The 20859-nt window shown below is 42.3% G+C and overlaps 1 protein-coding gene across 1 annotated transcript in view; it reads right to left on the minus strand.

The window, feature by feature from the left end:
* Window positions 1-9486: 9486 nt before the first annotated feature.
* Window positions 9487-20859, minus strand: part of polr1a (RNA polymerase I subunit A) — a 231470-nt gene continuing 220097 nt past the window's right edge. The window contains exon 35 of the mRNA XM_059965629.1: window positions 9487-18911. Coding sequence (XP_059821612.1) covers window positions 18811-18911 — 101 coding nt within the window. The 3' untranslated portion in view covers window positions 9487-18810. The remainder of the gene's footprint in view (window positions 18912-20859) is intronic.

A 20859-nucleotide genomic window follows, 5' to 3' on the forward strand; every position in this document is an offset into this window, starting at 1 on the left:
TTCCCCACAAATTCTCACATCCTCTCTCTCTCCACTTAACTCTTGCTCCTCCAATGAGTCACCTTCTTTTCTAGTCTGTTTATTTCTATGGTATAACAGTTATACCATATCAAGAGGATGTGAGAAACAGCCTGTTAGAGAGAGAGAGAAGGGTACGGTGAGAAGCTGGCTTCGGCTCCGTACCTGGATGTGAAAGAAACAGAAAAACAGAAAAACTAGCTCAATGACTGTCTCAGCTTTGATTTGCAAATTAAAGTTTAACCCTTCTTGAAGAATCTTCTGCGTCTCTTGGTCATTTCTGGGGCACGAGAAACCACGACAAGCCTCCCTACAATTCACCTACCGACACAACCGATCGACAAATGACACAATAGCCACTGCTCTACACATCGTCCTTACACATGGAGAAGAGGGATGCTTATGTGAGAGTGCTGTTCTTGCTCTACAGTTCAGCATTCAACACTATAATTCCATCCAGGCTCAAAAAGAAGACCAGAGACCTCGGACTTCACCCTGCCTTGCGTCGCTGGATCCTGGACTTCCTGTCAGATCGCCAGCAGGTGGTAAGAGTGGGCTCCCTCACCTCTGACCCTCAATACAGGTGCCCCTCAGGGCTGTATCCTAAGCCCCCTCCTTTACTCTCTGTATATCCATGACTGTATCACCACCCACAACTCCAATCTGCTAATTAACTTTGCTGACAATACTACACTGATTGGCCTAATCTCAAATAATAATGAGACAGCCTGCAGAGAGGAAGTCATCACCCTGACACAGTGGTGTCAAAACAACTTTTCACTCAATGTCACAAAAACAAAGGAGTTGGTTGTGGACTACAGGAGGAATGGAGACAGACTAACCCTTATTGACATCAATGGATCTGGGGTTGAGAGGGTGAACAACTTTAAGTTCCCCGGCATAAACATCACTGAGCATCTCACGTGGTCTGTACACACCAGCAGTGTGGTGAAAAAGGCACAACAACGTCTCTTTCACTTCAGACGGTTGAAGAAGTTTGGTATGGCCCCTCAAATTCTAAGAACTTAATATGATTAGAAATAGTCAGCATGGCTTTGTCAAAGGTAGGTCATGCCTTATGAGCCTGATTGAATTTTTTGAGGATGTGACTAAACACATTGTTAAAGATAAAGCAGTAGATGTAATGTAAATGGATTTCAGCAAAGCATTTGTTAAGGTACCCCATGCAAGGCTTATTAAGAAAATAAGGAGGCATGAGATCCAAGGGGACATTGCTTTGTGGATCCAGGATTGGCTTGCACACAGATGGCAAAGAGTGGTTGTAGACGGGTCATATTCTGCATGAAGGTCGATGATCAGGGATCTGTTCTGGGACCCCTACTCTTCGTGATTTTTATAAATGACCTGGATGGGGAAGTGGAGGGATGGGGTAGTAAATTTGCTGATGACACAAAGGTTGGGGTTATTGTGGATAGTGTGGAGGGCTGTCAGAGGTAACAGCAGGACATTGATAGGATGCAAAACTGGGCTGAGAAGTGGCAGATGGAGTTTAACCCAGATAAGTGTGAGGTGGTTCATTTTAGTAGGAAAAATATGATGGCAGAATATAGTATTAATGTTAAGACTCTTGGCAGTGTGGAGAATCAGAAGGATTTTGAGGTCCGAGTCCACAGGACACTCAAAGCTGTTATGCAGGTTGACTCTGCGGTTATGAAGACATAGAATGTATTGGCCTTCATCAATCGGGGATTGATTTTAGAGCCGAGAGGTAATGTGGCAGCTTTTCAGGACCCTGGTCAGACCCCACTTGGAGTACTGTGCTAATTTCTGGTTGCCCCACTACAGGAAGGATGTGGAAACCATAGAAAGGGTGCAGAGGAGATTCAGAAGGATACTGCCTGGATTGGGGAGCATTGCTTAGGAAAATAGGTTAAGTGAATTCGGCCTTTTCTCCTTGGAGCAACGAAGGATGAGATAACTTGATAGAGGTATGGAAGATAATGAGAGGCATTGATCATGTGGATAGTCAGAGGCTCTTTCCCATTGCTGAAATGGCTAGCATGAGAGGGCACAGTTTTAAGGTGCTTGGGAGTAGGTACAGAGGAGATGTCAGGAGTAAGTTTTTTTTACACAGAGTGGTGAGTGTGTGGAATGGGCTGCTGGCGATGGTGTTGGAGGCGGATACAATAGGGTCTTTTAAGAGACTCTTGGATAGGTACGTACATGGAGCTTGGAAAGATAGATGTCTGTGGGTAACCCTAGGTAATTTCTATAGTAAGGATACGTTCGGCACTGCTTTGTATTGTGCTGTCAGTTTTCTTACATTTCCTCATTCATAGCTATTGTAAAACTTAAGGAGCTGTGATCACTATTTCTCAAGTTTTTTTCCCCACTGCATTCCCAGTATGTTGGCACTGGAAGTGTCAATCCTTACAGGCTTGTCCCAGCACATCGCAAATGATGATGCAATCAATACATTTCACTAAATGTGTGACATGTAAAATCAATCTTTATCTTTATCTGAAGCATGAGTCATTTGGCTGGGCTTATTTCCCAATACCAGATCCAGTATATTCTTTCTTCTTGTACTCAGCAGCTTTCACTTGTCAAGCAAATTTTTGTTTAGTATTGTTCCTGTTACAAAAACTAGTTTCTTTCCACTGCTGGTGTTCCCACCAATAGTAGAGACCACACTTCGACCAGACATTCTACTATTGTCAGAGAGTGCACAGAAGCTGGTGGTGACAGAGCTAACAGTACCATGGGAGACCCGATGCCAAGAGGCCCCCCGAGAGGAAGCCTGCGAGGTATGAAGACCTGGTGGCGGACTGCAGACAGCAAGTCTGGCAGACATGGAACTTCCCTGTCGAAGTGGGGGCAAGAGGATTTCCTGCCATGTTATGGTGGAAAATGGTGGCAGCTTTAGGGATACAAGGGAGAACCAGGGAGAGAGCTGTTGACACCATGGCTCAAGCAGCAGAGAGAGCGTGCAGTTGGCTTTGGCTGCGAAGGGACGATAGTAGCTGGAAGTCTGACAGTCGGGGGTAGAAGATTGATGACCTTCTGCTGTCCCACCATCCCGAGAAGGTAGAACTCTCTGTCCACAAAGATGGTAGAGGCCAGATTACTAGATATATGGAGTTGGATATATGTTTGAAAGATCAAAAAATTGAGAGCTGTGGGAAACCGGCACTGGAGTTGAGGCCAGCAGAGATCATATTGAAACCCAAACTGCACTGAAGCCTTGTGGAGCCTGATGGTCTACTCCTGTTCTCGGGTCCAGGATAAGTAATAAATGTTTAGCCTGGTAACAATGACCACATCATATGGATTAACAAGAAGCATGTATGTAGTGACAGCAAGCATGGTATCAATTGTAGTTTTCTCTCAGGAGTCTCTGTGTTTTTGGAACCGTCTTTCTAAAAGGGAGTAGGAGCAGCATCTTTGAATATTTCTACAGAAAGATAGATACAGAGCCTTTTAAAAATATTCTCACCCCCCCCCCCCCCCAGAAGCTTTCATGTTTTATTGTTTTACATCATTGAATCAGAGTGGATTTATTTGGCTTGTTTGACACTGATCAACAGAAAAACACTCTTTTATGTCAAAGTGAAAACAGATCTCTACAAACTGATCTAAATTAATTACAATTTATAAAGCACAAAATAATTGCATAAGTATTCACCCCCTTCAAGTCGGTAGATGCACCTTTGACAGCAATTGCAGCCTTGAGTCTGTGTGGATAGGTCTCTGTCAGCTTTGCACATCTGGACACTGCATTTTTCACCAAACTGCTCAAGCTCCGTCAGATTGCGTGAGGATTGTTTGTGAACAACCCTTTTCAAGTCCAGCCCCAAATTCTCAATTGGATTGAGGTCTGGACTCTGACTTGGCTACTCCAGGACATTAACTTTGTTGTTTTTAACTTTATTTTTGAGGTCATTGTCTTGCTGGAAAACAAATCTTGTCTTTGCAGGAATGGGATCACTTCTCTGGGTTGCATGACTGGCTGTTGTTCGGCAGACCAAGGGCACGGCCTAAGTATTTGGTTCGAATTTGGAAGCCAAGGATCTTGGGGCTCTGGAGATGGACAGATTGGTGTCATGACAGGAGGCCCGTGTGTCGTCGGGGGAGTCAGAATATCTGCGGCTGTGTCCTTTGAAACCTTTGAAATCTTCTCCCAAGTTGCAGTTCTGTTGCAGACTGCTCCAGGATTTTCCTGTATTTTGTTGCATACATTTTACCTTCTACCTTCACAAGCCATCCAGGGCCTGCTGCAATGAAGCATCTCCACAGCATGATGCAGCCACCACTCAAACATCAATACTCCTGCAACAGACCTTGGTATCCTTTTGTTTTGGTTCCTCTTGCCAGTGGATCAATGTCAGTACCATTGGGCAAGGAACTCCAGGACGTTAATATATCACAGCCTTGCTGATAAAGCAACTATGATATTTTGCCATGATATACTAGCATACTAGACAATCCATACATCGAACCTTATATGGGTTTTGCCTGTTTAAATATGGAAGAGCTTCCTTTGGTTCAAGTGTAAACATTGCCTTCAGATCACTTCCAAATGAGAAAGAAATTTGATAATAGTACGTCAACAGCTTTTGGAATAACATTGGTTTCAAAATCAGTGGAATGTACCATTAAAAATAAAATACATTCAAGAAATGTAGAGACAGTTTTCAGCTAATTTGAGTTACAGTAAAAGGGATTCGTGACTGAATAGCTGATAATTTCACTTAAGTTCAGGAGGATATGGGAATTCCAATGGAAAATTATGCAATACTTCATAACATTCTGCAGAGAAATGCAATAGCAACAAATAAGAACAGTGAATTGGAGATAATGTGGCATGGGTTAGTAATTCATCATCATACATCAAATTACATACATCAAGAGCAAGACGATAACCAGAGAAAGGGTAGGACCATGCGAGGATAAGGGAGGAGCATTTGTTTGGATGCAGAGGGTGAGGGTTTCAATGAGTAAATAATAGTGTATTAGTATTTACCAAGGGGAAGGACGTAGAGGACAAGGAGATCAGTTGGGCATATTAATATGCTAAGGCATTTCAAAGTAAAGGGGGAGTAGGTACTGGGTCTCTTGAAGAGCATTAAGGTCATAAGTCCACAGGGCCAGGTTATTGAGAGAGGCAAAAGAAAAGATTGCTGGGGATTTGACAAATATCTTTGTGCCCCCTGACCATAGGCACTGTCCCAAATGTCTGGCAAGCAGCTAATGTCTCTTTATTCAGGAAGGAACCCAGGGATAATCCTGGAAACTACAGACTGGTGAGTTTCACATTAGTGGTAGGGAAGTTACTGGAGAGAATTCTTTGGGAAAGGATTTATCCCTAGGCATTTGAAAAACCTTGAGCTAATTAGCAAGAGCCAGTCTGGGCAAGTCATGTCTTGATTGTTTTCTGATGAGGTGACAAGGGTGATTGATGAAGCTGTGGATGTTGTCTACATGGATTTTAGTAGGACATTTGACAAGATCCCTTATGAGTGGATCATCCAGAATATTATGTATGAAATCAATGGCAAATTGGCCACTGGATTCAGAACTGGCTTGCCCGTAAAAGGTAAGGGTATTCTAGCTAGAGGTTTGTGACTAGTGGAGGTTTGCAGCGATCTTTGATATTTGTGATGCATAGAAATGGGCTGGATGAAAATGTAGATGGGTGGATTAGTAAGTTTGCAGATGATAATTGGCAGTGTTGTGGATAGCATGGAAGACTGGCAAAGAATGCAGCGGGACCAGTTGCAGAAATGGACAGAGAAATGGTAGATAGAGTTTAACCAGCCAAATGTGAAGTGTTGCACCTTGGCAGGTCAAATTTAAAGAGACAGTACACTGTTAAGGGCAAGATCCTTAACAGTGTTGAGGATCTTGGGGGTCCAAGTTCATAGGTCCCTGAAAATGACTGCATAGGATGATAGGGTGGTTGAGAAATGTTTGCCTTTACTAGTCAAGGCATTGTTCAAAAGTTAGGAAGTTATGTTGTACCTTTATAAAATCTCTAGTTAATCTGCATCTGGAGGATTGTATGCAGTTCTAGTCATCCCATTACGGGAAGGGTGTTGAGACTCTGGAGTGGTTGCAGAAAAGACTTACCAAGATGCTAAACGAGAAAATCTGCAGATGCTGGAAATCCAAGTGACACACACAAAATGCTGGAGGAGCCCAGCAGGCCAAGTAGCAACTATGGAATAGAGTACATTTCAGGCTGAGACCCTTCATCAGGAACAGAGAAAAAAAGAGATGAGAAGTCAGAGTAAGAACTTGGGGTGGGGGGAGTGGAAGAAGAAATACAAGGCAGTATGTGATAGGTGAAACCGGAATAGGGGAGGGGTGAAGTGAAGAGCTGGGAAGTTGATTGGTGAAGGAGATAAAAGGCTGGAGAAGGGTGAATCTCATGGGAGAGCACAGAAGACCTTCAAAGAAAGGGAAGGGTGAGGAGCACCAGAGGGAGGTGATGGGCAGGTAGGAAGATAAGGTGAGAGAGGTAATGGGAAATGGTGAAGGTGCAATTACCAGAAGTTCAAGAAATCAAAGTTCATGCCATCAGGTTGGAGGCTTTCCAGACAAAATACAAGGAGTTGCTCCTCCGGCCTGAGTTTGGCCTCATTGCAGCAGTAGAGGAGGCCATGAGCGGACATGTTGGAATGGCAATGAAAAAGTAGAATTGAAATGGGTGGCCACCAGGAGATCCCACTTTTCCTAGGATGGAATGTAGGTGTTTGGTGCTCGACCTTAGTAATGTTCAGAATCTAGGTAGATTCCTACAAGGGAGAAGTGTAATGAAGTTAAGAGCAGGGCTGTTCGGATGATGACAGAGTGAGTTAAAATAGAACAGAATGGAACAGCATTTGACAGATGCCAGGCAAATGAGAACCAGGCTGACTGTAGAAAGGAATTAAAACACAAACCAAATGAGGAAAACTGGCAGCAGACACAAAATGGAATCCAAATGTATTGTTTTGGTATATGAACAGGAAAAGGATTGCAGGAAAGACTAAGGAGGAAGTCTACATCTGGAAGCAGACAGCTTGCCTAAACATGAATGATTACTTTCCAACAATTTTCGCCAAGGAAGAAGATGCTTCTGGAATCTCAGAGAAGGAAAATATGGTAGATAATTGGCACAGAATATAAAGTGATGCAGAGGAGATCTAATAAAGCACTTAAAGCAGATAAATCACATGGTCCAGATGGGATGTGTCATATGTTGTTGTGGGAAGTCAGACAGGAAACTGAACGTCATTGGTTTGACCGCAGCTGGAGTCATATGTCCAGTTCTTGGAGCCACACTTGAGAAAGCTGTCAAGGTTTCAGAGAGGTTGCATATGAGATTTATTAAAATAATTCTAGTTAACTCCAGTTATTTGTATAGACAAAAGAAGCCAGGGTTATTCTTGGGAATGAGGAGATTGTGAGGGTTTATAAGAGGTATTTAATTTTAAGGAAGGGCAAACACAGAGAGATAGAGGGAAATCCTTCTCATTGGTGAATGGGTCAAAATGAGGGGGGCGGTGAAAGAGGGCAAAATAAAAGCAGAAGCTTTGGAGGTCTTCAGCAGATCAGGTAGCATCTGTGGGAGAGAGATACATAATCAGCAGAAGACATTGATGACAATTCATCTGGCATTTATGTGACTCCAGACACCACTATGTGATTGACTCTTACTTTCATTCTGAAATGTCTTAGTTGCCACTTGTGTTGGGCAATAAATGCTAACCTTGCCAATGATGTCCTGAAGCTTCAATTGAGATGAAACATAAAAGAACTTAGAACACCAAATACACACAATGTGTTGGAGGAGCTCAGCAAGCCAGGCAGCATCTATGGATGGGAATAAACAGTTGACATTTTGGGCTAAGACCCTACATCAGGACTGGAAAGGAAGACTGGAAGTTAGGGGTGTTGTATTGGGTAATACAACACAATATTTGAGAAAGCAAATGTGGAAATTCTCTCTACAGGCCCACAATCCCTTATCTGAAATCCTTGGGGCCAGTTGCATTTCAGAATTCACAATTTTTCGGATTTCAGAATCCCTCCTTATTGGTTCCAGGACCCCCCGTGGATACCAAAAAACACATATGCTCAAGACCCTTATTTAATCTGTCTCAGTGCGGGTGGACTTCAGGACCCGGTGAAGCTCCGGACCTATGCACATCCTCCCATATACTTTAAATCATCTCTAGATTACTTATAATACCTAATACAATGTAAATGCTATGTAAATATTTGTTATACTGTATTGTTTAGGAAATAATGACAAGAAAAATATTTTATTTCCAAAAAAAACATTCAATAAAACATAAAAATATACAGCTTCAAACGAACCAAATCAAACACATGATAAATGACTTATTGGAATAAATGTAGAACGTCACTGTCACTATAAAACTTCAGTAACTTGTCTTTCTGTTTCTTTACATCATATACAGTGGTAGCTCAGACACCATGTTGTTCAGTAAGATGCTGCACAGACACACCACGATCAAGCTTCTGCAATAACTCCACTTCCTGTGTTATTTATGATAGATGCTTCCTTCTCTTTTTCTCATTGTTACCCATAGCAGTATCTGCAGCTCTTTTTGACATTTTCACAGTGAAATTAAACACGGTCAACAGTGAACACAAAATATCAGCGAACAGCAAATGCACATGTAACTTGTACGAGCGCTGAGCCACAACTTACATCTGGCAGCCTCTGCTAGTGCTGTCACGTCACACCTCAGTGACTTCAGCTGTTGACGAAAAAAACTTTGGTTTTCGGAACTTTTTGGATTTCAGAATTTCAGATAAGGGATTGTAGACCTGTAGTAAGTATTTACTTTTTCTAAAAGAATATACAATAATATATTCAGCTATACCCTTCACCCCACAATTTTACTAAGGTATTGTAGTGTTTTCAAAGGCTTTAGCTTGATAAGACAGGACACTGTTTAAGTGATTGTGGTGTTATCATTGATTACCTGCAATATCCAACCATGTCCCGTGACATTATCAGGGCTTGAATTTACCCTTTAGAAAAAGGTTAAGGCCACAGGGCCAATTGTGAATCACTAATGCAATGACTTCTGCAGTGTGGGATAGCTGTACCAGAAGACCATGTCCAATACAAACAGCCAGAAGGCATCATGTGCTTGCCTGATATTGGAGGGCAATGCTTTAGGAGCCAAAGCTCATATACATGTTTTATTGTTTAACAACATTGAATCATGGTGGATTTAACTTGGCTCTTTTGACACTGATCAACAGAAAAAGACTCTTCCATGTCAAAGTGAAAACAGATGAACAGATCTCTACAAAGTGATCTAAATAAATTACAAATATAGAACACAAAATAATTATTGCATAAGTATTCACCCCCCCCCCCCCCCCCACCAAACCACACACACCAAACCATCACTGGTGCAGCCAATTGATTTTAGAAGTCACATAATTTGTAATTGAAAATGTTTGTGCAATCAAGGTGTTTTAATTGATTGTAGTAAAAATGCACCTGTATCTAGAAGGTCCAATTACTGGTGAGTCAGTATCCTGGCAAAAAACTACACCTTGAAGACAAAAGAACACTCCAAGCAACTCTACAAAAAGGTTTTTGAAAAGCACTAGTCAGGAGATGGATACATGAAAATTTCCAAGTCACTGAATATCCCTTAGAGTACAGTTAATTCAATCATCAAGAAATGGAAAGATATGGCACAGCTGTAAATCTGCCTAGAGCAGGCATCCTCAAAAAACTGACTATGCAAGAAGGAGACTTGGAAGAGGAGCCATCAAGAGACCTATGACAACTCTGGAGGAGTTACAAGCTTCAGTGGCTGATATGGGAAAGTCTGAGCATACAACAACTGTTGTCCAGGTGCTTCACCAGTCACAGCTTTATTGAAGAATGACGAAGATCCAGACACAACTTTCCACCAACAACACACCCAGCTTATGGCAAGGTCTGCACACCATTGCAGACTTCAAAGCTAACTGCAGTGGAGTTTCCAACATTAATGCCTCTCTGGCAAACGAGCTAAATCTTTTTTACGTTCAATTTGATGTGGCCAACACTGAGCCCCTGAGGAGACCTGCAGCTGATGTGACCTGCACCTTGGTCATCTCTGAGACTGAAGTACGCAGGTATTTCCAATGAGTGGACAGTCACAAGGCTGCAGGACCAAACGGCATCCCAGGGTGGGTACTCAGGATGTGCGCAGCACAATTGGCAGGTTGTTTACAGACATTTTTAACCTCTCCCTCTCCCAGTGTAGAGTACCCTCCTGCTTCAAAACATCCACCATTATTCCAGTACCTAAAAAGACCAAGGTAACATGTCTGAACAACTGGCGTCCTGTTGCACTCACCTCAATAAGCAAATGCTTTGAGAGTCTGGTCAAGAACGACCTTTGCAGCATTACCTTCGCCTATACTAGCCCCCCTATAATTCACATGCCAACACAACCAATCGACAGCAATAGCCATAGCTCTATGCACCGTCCTTACACATCTGGAGAAGAAGGATGCTTATGTGAGAAAGCGGTTCCTGGACTACAGTTCAGCATTCAACAACATAATTCCTTCCAGGCTCAACAAGAAGATCAGAGACCTTGGCCTTCACCCTGTCCTGTGTAGTTAGACCCTGGACTTCCTGTCAGATTACCGGCAGGTGATAAGAGTGGGCTCCCTGACCTCTGACCCTCAACATAGGTGCCCCTCAGGACTGTGTACCAAGCCCTCTCCTTTACTCTCAGTATACCCATGACTGTGTCGCCAACCACAGCTCCAGTCTGCTAACTAAATTTGCTGACCACACTACACTGATTGACCTAATCTCAAATAATAACGAGGCAGTCTACAGAGAAGTCATCACCCTGACACAGTGGTGTCAAGAAAACCACCTCTCCCTCAATGTCACAAAAACAAAGGATCTGGTTGTGGATTACAGGAGGAATGGAGACAGGCTCACTCCTATTGACATTAATGGGTCTGGGGTTAAGAGGGTGAACATCTTTAAGTTCCTCGGTATACACATCACCAAGGATCTCATGTGGTCTGTACACACCAGCAGTGTGGTGAAAAAGGCACAACAGCACCTCTTTCACCTCAGATGGTTGAAGAAGTTTGGTATGGCCCCCCAAATTCTAAGAACTTTTTACAGGGGCACAATTGAGAGGATCCTGCCTGGCAGCATCACTGCCTGGTATGGGAACTGTACTTCCCTCAATCGCAGGACCCTGCAGAGAGTGGTGCGGACAGCCCAGTGCATCTGTAGATGTGAACTTCCCACTGTTCAGGACATTTACAAAGACAGCTGTGTAAAAAGGGCCTGAAGGATCATTGGGGACCTGAGTCACCCCAACCACAAACTGTTCCAGCTGCTACCATCTGGGAAATGGTACCACAGCATAAAAGCCAGGACCAACAGATGGCTTCTTCCACCAGGCCATCAGACTGCTTAATTCATGCTGATGCAACTGTATTTCTATGTTATATTGACTATCCTGTGGTACATAATATTTATTATAAACTACTATAAATTGCACATTCAGATGGAGATGCAATGAAAAGATTTTTATTCCTCATATATGTGAAGGATGTAAGTAAAAAAGTCAATTTAATTCAAGAGAAAGCCACTGTTGAAAAAAACTCTCAGGAAATCTCGGCTGGAGTTTGCCAGAAGGCATGTGGGAGAGTCTTAACTCAACTGGAAGAAGGTTCAATAGTCTGGTGAAATCAAAATTGAGCTTTTTGGCCATCAGACTAAATGCCATGTTTGGCATAAGCCAAATACCGCACATCATAAAAAGCCCACCATCCCTAATGTGAAGCATGGAGGTGGCTGCATCATGCTGTGGGGATGCTTCACTGCAGCAGGGCCTGGAAGACTTGTGAAGGTAGAGGGAAAAATGAATGCAGCAAAATGCAGGGAGATCCTGGAGGAAAAACAGAAAACTGTGTCTTGGGAGAAAAATTTGCTTTCCAGCAGGACAATGACCCCAAGCATAAAGCCAAAGCTGCACAGGAATGGCTTAAAAACAACAAAGTTAATGTACTGGTGTGCTAAGTCAGAGTCCTGACCTCAATCCAATTGAGAATTTGTGTCTGGACTGTTCACTCACAATCCCCATGCAATCTTATACAGCTTGAACAGTTTTGTAAAGAAGAAAGGGGAAATAATTGCATTGTCCAGATGTACAAAGCCCAGAGAGATCTATTGCTGTCAAAGGTGCATCTACTAAATAATGACTCAGTCACAGTGAATATTTATGCAATCAGTTATTTTATGTTTTATATTTGTAATTAATTTTGATCACTTTGTAGAGATCTGTTTTCACTTTGACACGAAAGAACCTTTTCCTGTTGATCAGTGACAAAAAAGCCAAATTAAATCTACTGTTATTTAATGTTGTAAAACAAAGGGTATACTGTGCCTATAAAAAGCACTCAGCCCACTTCCCCGGAAGATTTCAAGTGGGGGATGAATCAGTTCCACGGGGTTTAAAGGAGACACATTTGATTAATGATTTAATGTTCAACTGTTTGTTTCTGATCTTTTTTCTGTCCGAGTTGAATTTTTTCCTCCTCGTGACAGTGTTTAGTTTGCTAGTGAAAGGAGTTCGGCTCTGCTGAAGTTCTGGCACAGATGCTGCGTAGCTTCTACCCTGATGGAAATGGGACAAGCAGTACATACCCAGGCTGGGTGTGATCCTTCAAGATATTGCTGGCACTTTTCTGTATGTAGTATATGACCTTGAAGGTGGGAGGCTAGTGCCGCTGATGCATTGGGCAGTTTTCACCGCCCGTTGTCAAGCCATTCTGTCCATCGCAGGACTGCTTCTGTACCCACACAGTGGTGCAGCACGTAAGGATGCTCTCAACTGCACATCGGTAGAAGGTCGTGAGTATTGATGTGCATCGTTCCGTTCTCTTCAGCCCCTTCATAGTAGAGGCGAGCTTTCTTGACAGTGGCGGATGTGCTCTGGGACCATGAGCGCTTATGTGAGATGTGCACTTCCAGCAGTTTGAATCTGCTCGCAATTTCCACTGCTGTGCCGCCGATGTAAAGGGGGGTGAGAGTGGTGCAAGTTCTCCTGAAATCAATAACCATCTCCTTTGTCCTGTTGACAGTGAGTAAGAGATTATTTTTGATTGGCAGCAGGCCTTGAGCTTTTCCACTTCTTCTCTGTCGGCCATCTCACTGTTGCTGGCAATGAGCCCAACAGCTGTCGTCTCTTTGCCCAACTTGGCAACTTGTAATTAACACTTTAGACAGATGATCAACACCATATGGAACACCTCCATAACAATTGTTCCAAACCAGAAATGAGTACTGGATGTAAATCTCTAATATGGTTTGACATAAAACAGACCACAGAGCTGAACCGTCCAGATGGGGCAAAAGAAGTAATTGTAACTTCTTCTGCTACAGACATGCAGCTGAACACAAGTCTTACATTTGATCTGAAATAAAACAACCCAGCAGCAGAGGACAGATCTAAATTCCAGTATTCTCTGTGATTATTTCTTTGTTCATTGTTGATAGATCTCCATTGGCTGCAATGTGCACTTTCATAAACAGTTTTCTATTACAGAAATCAAGAAGAAGCCAGTAATTATGGAAGCACGAGCTTGACAAAGCGATTCAAATGGAGTTGGTGGACTGGCGGGTGATCAGAACCAACAGTGTTGAACGAGGGCTGAAAATCCCAGATATTCATCGAGTCCCAACCCCTTCCCCACCTCCAAATTGGCAGCAGCCAAGCTAAAACAATGTGACAAAGAATTAGTGGCACTCCTTACCATTACACACTGACAGTTTACATAATCTCTCAGATGCCTACAGCAGGAGGGGAGGTACATAAGGAAATACCAGAAAAGAAATAAGATTAAAACCATTCTTCTCTCATTTTCATAGTATCAGCCAGGCTGGGAAAGGGGTTCAGTAGACTGTGACCACCATTAGAGCATAGGAAACTGGGTGGGGGGGGGGGTCAGTCAGTAAAATAATGAGGGACATAGTGTCATAAAGAAGTACAGCACAGAAACAGGCCCTTTGGCCCATCTAGCCCATGCCAAGTAGTAAACTGCCTACTCTCAATACCTGTACTGGGACCATAGCCTTCAGATCCCTACTATTAATATACCTAACCAAACTTCCCTTAAATGTTGAAATCAAGCTCGCATGGACCACTTGTTCCGGCAGCTAATTCAACACTCACTCTCACCACCCTCTGAGTGAAGAGGTAGACTAAATGCAGTCGTCCCCCCCCACCTCCGTGAAAGACAATCAAAAACTAGGGTGATAGAAGAAAGATTTAAAAGGGACCAGAGGGGAAACAACTTCACACAGAGAGGGTGATGCATATATGGAATGGGCTGCTAGAGGCAGTGGTTGAGGCAGATACTGTAACTGACACCTAAATGTCACCTGGGCAGGTACATCAATAGGAAAAGTTTAGAAGGAAAGAGACCAAGCATGAGCAAATGGGACTAGTTTAGCTGGGAAACTTGGTCAGCCTGGATGAGAGTGGCCAAAGGGTCCGTTTCCATGCTGTATGACTGATTCTAGTCCTTTACTACAATGAAATTTATAAGGAAATTTAAAAAAAATTACAAACACCTAAATCTGAAATAAGATAGAAAATACTGGGAATGTTCTGCAGGTTGGGCAGCTTCTGTGGTAGGAGAAACTGTTAAACGTGTAAGGCCCAGAATCTTTCATCAGAACTGAGAGAAAGTTAAGAATGTTGCCAAGACTGGAAAACCCATTTACTGCAAGGAAAGATTTGGTATGTTAAAGTTCAGCAACAGAGGAGTCTGAGGGGAGACTTAATCCAGACATACAAAATACGAGGCCCAAGATAGAATCATAATTGAAATAAAAGCGATCACAAGTAAGTGGGCTTAGTTTTAAAGGGTAGAGGGAAGATGGCGAGAAATCTTCTCATTTTAAGTGTGAGACTTTTTCTTCAAAAAGCTGGCAGATACCCTCATTAGTTTTAAACAGGACTTAGATGTGTACTTGAAAAGCTACAACTTGCAGAGCTCAAATCAGGCCCTGGAAATTAATATTGTGCTGGGGTGGCATTTTTCAATTACCAGGGACATGATGGGTCAAAATAGTCTTTGTATGTATCATTAATTTTCTACCATCCTCTACAGTGGGCAAAGCTTCACAATTTGAGAGTTCACTATGGGGAAAGGTAATGTCTTTCACTTGCGATTCAACAAACAAGTACTTACACAACACATGAAATGTCAGAGGTACTCAGCAGGTTTATGATGTTATCCCAGCTGCTGATTTTCTCAAACAATGTGTATTGCTTCAAATTTTGGTATCTGCAGACTTTAACGTCCTCAAAAGGAACTATTTGATTAAGATAACAAGGTACAGGTAGAAAAGGTAAACTAGAAAAAAAAATGGAGGTGCTTGCCTTAATCTCAAGGGATACCAAGAGAGAAAATCATGTTTTAGGTGCATAGAGTTCAAGTGGGACATCCCATGGAGAACCACATCATTTTAGGCGCCAACCTATGAACTACACTAGTTTGGGAAAATGCCATGGCCATTTAGCATATGTTAAGAGGTAAATTAAGGGCAAGTCACATTGACTGGTCTTGTAATTCTTAGATTTTACAAGGTTAGGTTGTGAAAAGGAGATATCCAAGGTTACAGAAGGTGTTTGTTGATGGAGTAGACAGAATCTATGAGTCTATGAATCTATCCATGTCTATGAACCAGACATCATCTGGTTCAGGATTGGGGAAGTTGAAATCTCAAACGTGGCAGAATCTGCAGATAAGATTAGGCAATTTTAAACTGAAACTTCTCCCCAGAGGCTGCAGATGCCAAGACAATTGCAAATTTCAAAACCATGAGCAATTTTATTTACAGACATTTGAAACACGTATTGGAAATAATGTTTTTTTTCCTTTCGATTAGTCCTGACAAAGGGTCTTGGCCCGAAACGTCGACATCGCTTCTCCCTTTAGATGCTGCCTAGCCTGCTGTGTTCTACCAACATTTTGTGTGTCTTGTTGTTTGGAAATAATCAGCAGGTTAGGCAGCGTCTCTAGAGAGAGAAACAGCTTATTTTTCAACTCTTATGATAAGATCATCAACTTTGACAAAATTAAGGTAAATACATGGTATTAAGCAGTAGAGAAAGGCAAGGAGAGGGAAGGAAAAGGAGAGTCAATAAAGGGTGAAAGGCAGGAGAGGCTGAATGACACAAATGGGCGTGCAGCTGGCTGAAAGAAATTGGTAAAGGCAAGTTAATCACAAAAACCATGTCTAGGAAAACAGTAAAGAGGTGACAAATTATATTGGAAATACCAGAGGAATGTAAAGACTAGAAAAAGATACAAGACTAGAATGGTCATTTATCTTAAATTATTACATTCAGTATTGTCTGGAAGGCTGTAAAGTGTCAAATCAAAAGAAGAGGTGCTATTTCTTAAGAGAACTTTGTTTAAACAATGTAAGAAACCAAAGATAAAATGGTCACAGTAACAGCGGCTGAAGAATTAAAATAACAGGTAACTAAATAGACTTGCAGATTAACAGTGGTGTTCAGCAAAGGAGTCACCCAAACTGCAGTGATTTCTTTAACGCAAAGCAGTCTCGATGTACCACAATGCGAGCCATGGATGCTGCAGACTAGACTCAAGTATAGATGATTCACTTCTTCAGCTGGAAGGAGAACCTGTGCTTCTGAATGGTGGGAACTGTCACAAATATGCAAGCAAGAACAGTGATGGAGTAGCATGATTAAACATTTTTACTGAATGACGTTACCCACAGGAATGCCATGGCTGACTTACGAACTGGACCTGCTGAGATATAAAGATGCACAATCAAAAGCCTGCACAAAAAGAGAGAGCTTCCCATGCATAGGGTTCTCCGCATATTGACGTGCGTGCACTTGCCTCATTTTCGCAATCAATTTATGAAAAGTGCAGGTAAGGGGAAGCTGTTGTAAATCCAATAGCTGCATGGGAGAGGGCAAGGTTGGGATTTTATAAGGCTGGCATATGAGGGGTATGGATCAAAAGTAGCAAATATGGACTTACATTTCAGAGATGGTCTACATGAAAGTCAGACAAGCTAAATCGCTCATTTTTATCCCCAAAATGGAATACAAAAGACACTTGTACTATACCAATTATTCAATAAACTCCAACTCATTTACACTCAGTGGCCACTCTATTAGGTACATCTGCTCATTAATGCAAATAACTAATCAGCCAATCAGGTAGCAGCAGCTCAATGCTTAAAAGCATGCCGGCATGGTCAAGAGGTTCAGCTGTTGTTTAGCCCAAACATCGAACAGTGAAGAAATGTTATCTAAGTGACTTTGACCATGGAATGATTGTTGCTGCCAGATGGGGTTCTTTGACTATCTCTGAAACTGCTGATTTTCTGGAATTTTCATGCCCAACAACCTGTAGAGTATATAGAAAATGGTGTGAAAAGCAAACAAAAGAACATGTAGTGAGTGGCAGTTCTATGGGTGAAAATGCCTTGTTAATAAGAGAGGTCAGAGGAGGATTGCCAGACTGGTTCAACCTGTCAGGCGACAATAACTCAAATAATCACATGGTACTACAACAGTGGGGTTCAGAAGAGCATCTCTGAACACAGATCACGTCAAACCTTAAAGTGGATGGGCTACAGCAGCAGAAGACCACAGTGAGTTCCACTCCTGTACCTAATAAAGTGGCCACTGAGTGCATAGTCCTATTGCAACTTAGATATTTTCCTATTTCCTATGTAAGAAACTAAAATGTCAATTTCACACAGACGTTTTAACATTTCTCTGGCGGAAATTTGATCCTACATGATTGGAGTTTCTATCCAAGTTTCAGCCTGGTCTGATAATGAAATGGTTTTCACCATCTAACACAAACACTGTGTTCATTTTCACTATCACATATGGATTATTATGCATACTTATGTTAAGACTTGGGTGGTGTTATGGAGACCTAGAATGGTGCTACTCAGTGGACAGAATTTAGCCAGCGGCAATGATTTGAGTATAGTGCTGTCAAAATCCTGCTAAAAGAGAAATATATTTTTTTATTCAGAAATACAGTATGGTAAGAGGCCCCTCTGGCACAATGAGCCCACACCACCCAATTACACTCACGTGACCAGTTAATCTACTAACCCATATGTCTTTGGACTGTGGGAGGATACGGGGGCATCTGGAGGAAAAACGTGGTCACGGGAGAACATGCAAACTCCTTAAAGAGTGGTGGAATCGAACCCAGGTCATTGGCACCGTAATAGCATTACAATAACCACTACACCACCATGCTGCTCGATTGTTCAATTTCTCCAACATATTCAACAGAGGCTACCAAATAAGTGTGCCTCCTGTGGTATAGACATGCAGACGGCTCTGCAATAACACGTCCACTGCAGAAATAATTTCAATCCAAAGCTCATTTTTATTGCCTTTCTTGATGCTAAGTAGAACTTCATTCAAGCGGCTACCCCAGGCACAAGAGTTACCACTTCCTCAGGCAGGAATGAAACAAAAGCAGCTGAATCTCCTTTCAGGCTCCTCTGTTTTTCCGTTACCACCTTTGATCATTGACAGTTCTCCTTTGTTGCACTCCATTCCCACTTCCTGCCTGTGGAGCTGCTGGTTATTTTCTCTCTCCCCTCTATCATTAGCAAATTGCTTAAAGCAGTAAACAACTGCTTTTGAGCATCTGTCTCCTTTGATGCTGTGTCTGACCATCAACATATTCACAAAGTTTCTTGTTTCCACTTCCAAGAAAAAAGGTCTCTCATCGGATGAGGGGTCACTTAAGAGGCTGCTTCAAATCAAAAAGCCCCGTCCCACCACGGACCACTTTCCCTACCACCAGGCAGGCTGATGGAGACTTCAGTTCATCATGAGAGCCTAAAGGAAAGAGAGACAGGGAAAAAACACAATTAGCTAACCAATAGTAGAAGTGCTGAGCACACCTATTCTCTAAATCCTGAGGCATTGCACTAAACTTTCAAAAGGCAGGAAAATGGGGATGAGAGAGAAAATCAGTCACAATTGCAGAGCAGACTTGTTGGGCCGAATGGCCTAATTCTGATCCTATACTTATATGGATACAGACCGATAAACCTCTTCTAAATTCCTTTAATTCTCTCTTTTGTCTGAAACCTACTTTTTTCTTATAATATGGCCAGCCACCTCATCAGTATCCAACTTACCTTCCTCGTTGACAGTTCCACAACCTTAGCAAGTGTCAAAAGAAGGTCAGAGTTAAGGGTGGGCAAAATGGGAACTGCTCAGGGTTCCCGCAGCAGATTGGTAACACTGTGCTCGGATCACAATTTCCTCGCTCCTGTGGCTTCTAGGATCCATTTGATGGTTAATGTGTTTTGCCACTTTCAGAGATGTCAGCCCACAAACCACTTTAAGACTTTCATTTCACCAACACCATCTTACTTTTCACTCCTCAGCATTAAATTTCACCTACCATTCTGCCAATAGAGCAGAAGAACGAGGCGAACAGTTTAGCACCATTTGCTGAAAGGAAGTTTGTTCCTCATTTGCCACAGGGAATCTGCTTTTGTATCCTCTGTTGTGGGCATAGAACCGGTGAGTATGACATCGGTGGCAGAGCGGAGGGCGCTGAGTAGGCTACGGTCAATCATGGAAAACCCTGAACATCCTCTGCACAGCACCATCCAGAGACAGAGAAGCAGCTTCAGCGGCAGGTTGCTGTCAATGCAATGCTCCTCAGACAGGATGAAGAGATCATTACTCCCCAACGCCATTCGGCTCTACAATTCAACCACCAGGGGCAAGTTGAATTTCCCCTTGGGGATGAATAAAGTATCTATCTATCTATTGTCTTTATATCTCTGACATGATTATTAGTCTCTTTACTTATCAATGTCTTGATTGAAGATTCAGATTTATTCATCACATGTACATTGAAACATACCATGAAATGTGTCAATTGTGTTAACAACAAACATGCCCGAGGGTGGGCTGTGGGCTGCCTACAAGTGTCACTGAGCCAATTATGCTTGGCAGAACAACACAGAAGACAACAAACAACAAAATAAGTCCCATTCCTTCTTCCCACTCATGCAGATACACAATCCTCCATCCCCAAGAAGAGCTATCTTCCTCGGCTTCTAGTCTCCAGTGGACTCAGGCACACAGGCCATATGAGCAGAATTTGGCCATTTGGCCCATCTAGTCTGTACACCATTCCACCATGCTGATTATTATCCCTCTCAACTCCATTCTCCTGTCCTTCTCCCTATAACCTTTGACATCCTTACTAATCAAGAGCCTATCAACCTCCACTTTAAGTATACCCAATGATTTGGCCTCCGCAGAGGTCTGTGGCAATGAATTCCACAGGTTCACCACTCTCTAGCATTGGTGAACTATTATTAGTATTTTCTTTGATCTAATTTTATCTTGGACTCCCCTTATTAGCAATCGGTGGACCTTTTTCCCAGTTTTTTTCTACATTTGCTGTAAACTATTCATTAACTCCAAGTGTGAGCCTCTAATTGTTTAAGGCTGAATCTTGTAACGTCATTTCCCAATCTATTGTGAATATCTCGAATAAAAACAGAAGCTGCAGAAAGTACTCCACAGGTCTGTGGGAAAAGAAACAAAGCTTCTGATTCAAAACTCTTCACGAGTTCTGATTATCTGAAAAGTTAACTGTTTCTCGTCCTATAGATGCAGTCTGACATGCAGTGGACTTCCAGCATGTTTTGTCTTAAGTTTAGATTTTCAACATCTGTAGTTTTCTCTGATTTTTGCTTGTAGCCAACCTTCATCATTTGCTTTATTTGGATTTCAAACCCTGGTTTCAGATTAATAC

The sequence above is a fragment of the Hypanus sabinus genome, chromosome 3 (genome assembly GCF_030144855.1).
Source record: "Hypanus sabinus isolate sHypSab1 chromosome 3, sHypSab1.hap1, whole genome shotgun sequence".
Lineage (NCBI taxonomy): Eukaryota > Metazoa > Chordata > Chondrichthyes > Myliobatiformes > Dasyatidae > Hypanus > Hypanus sabinus.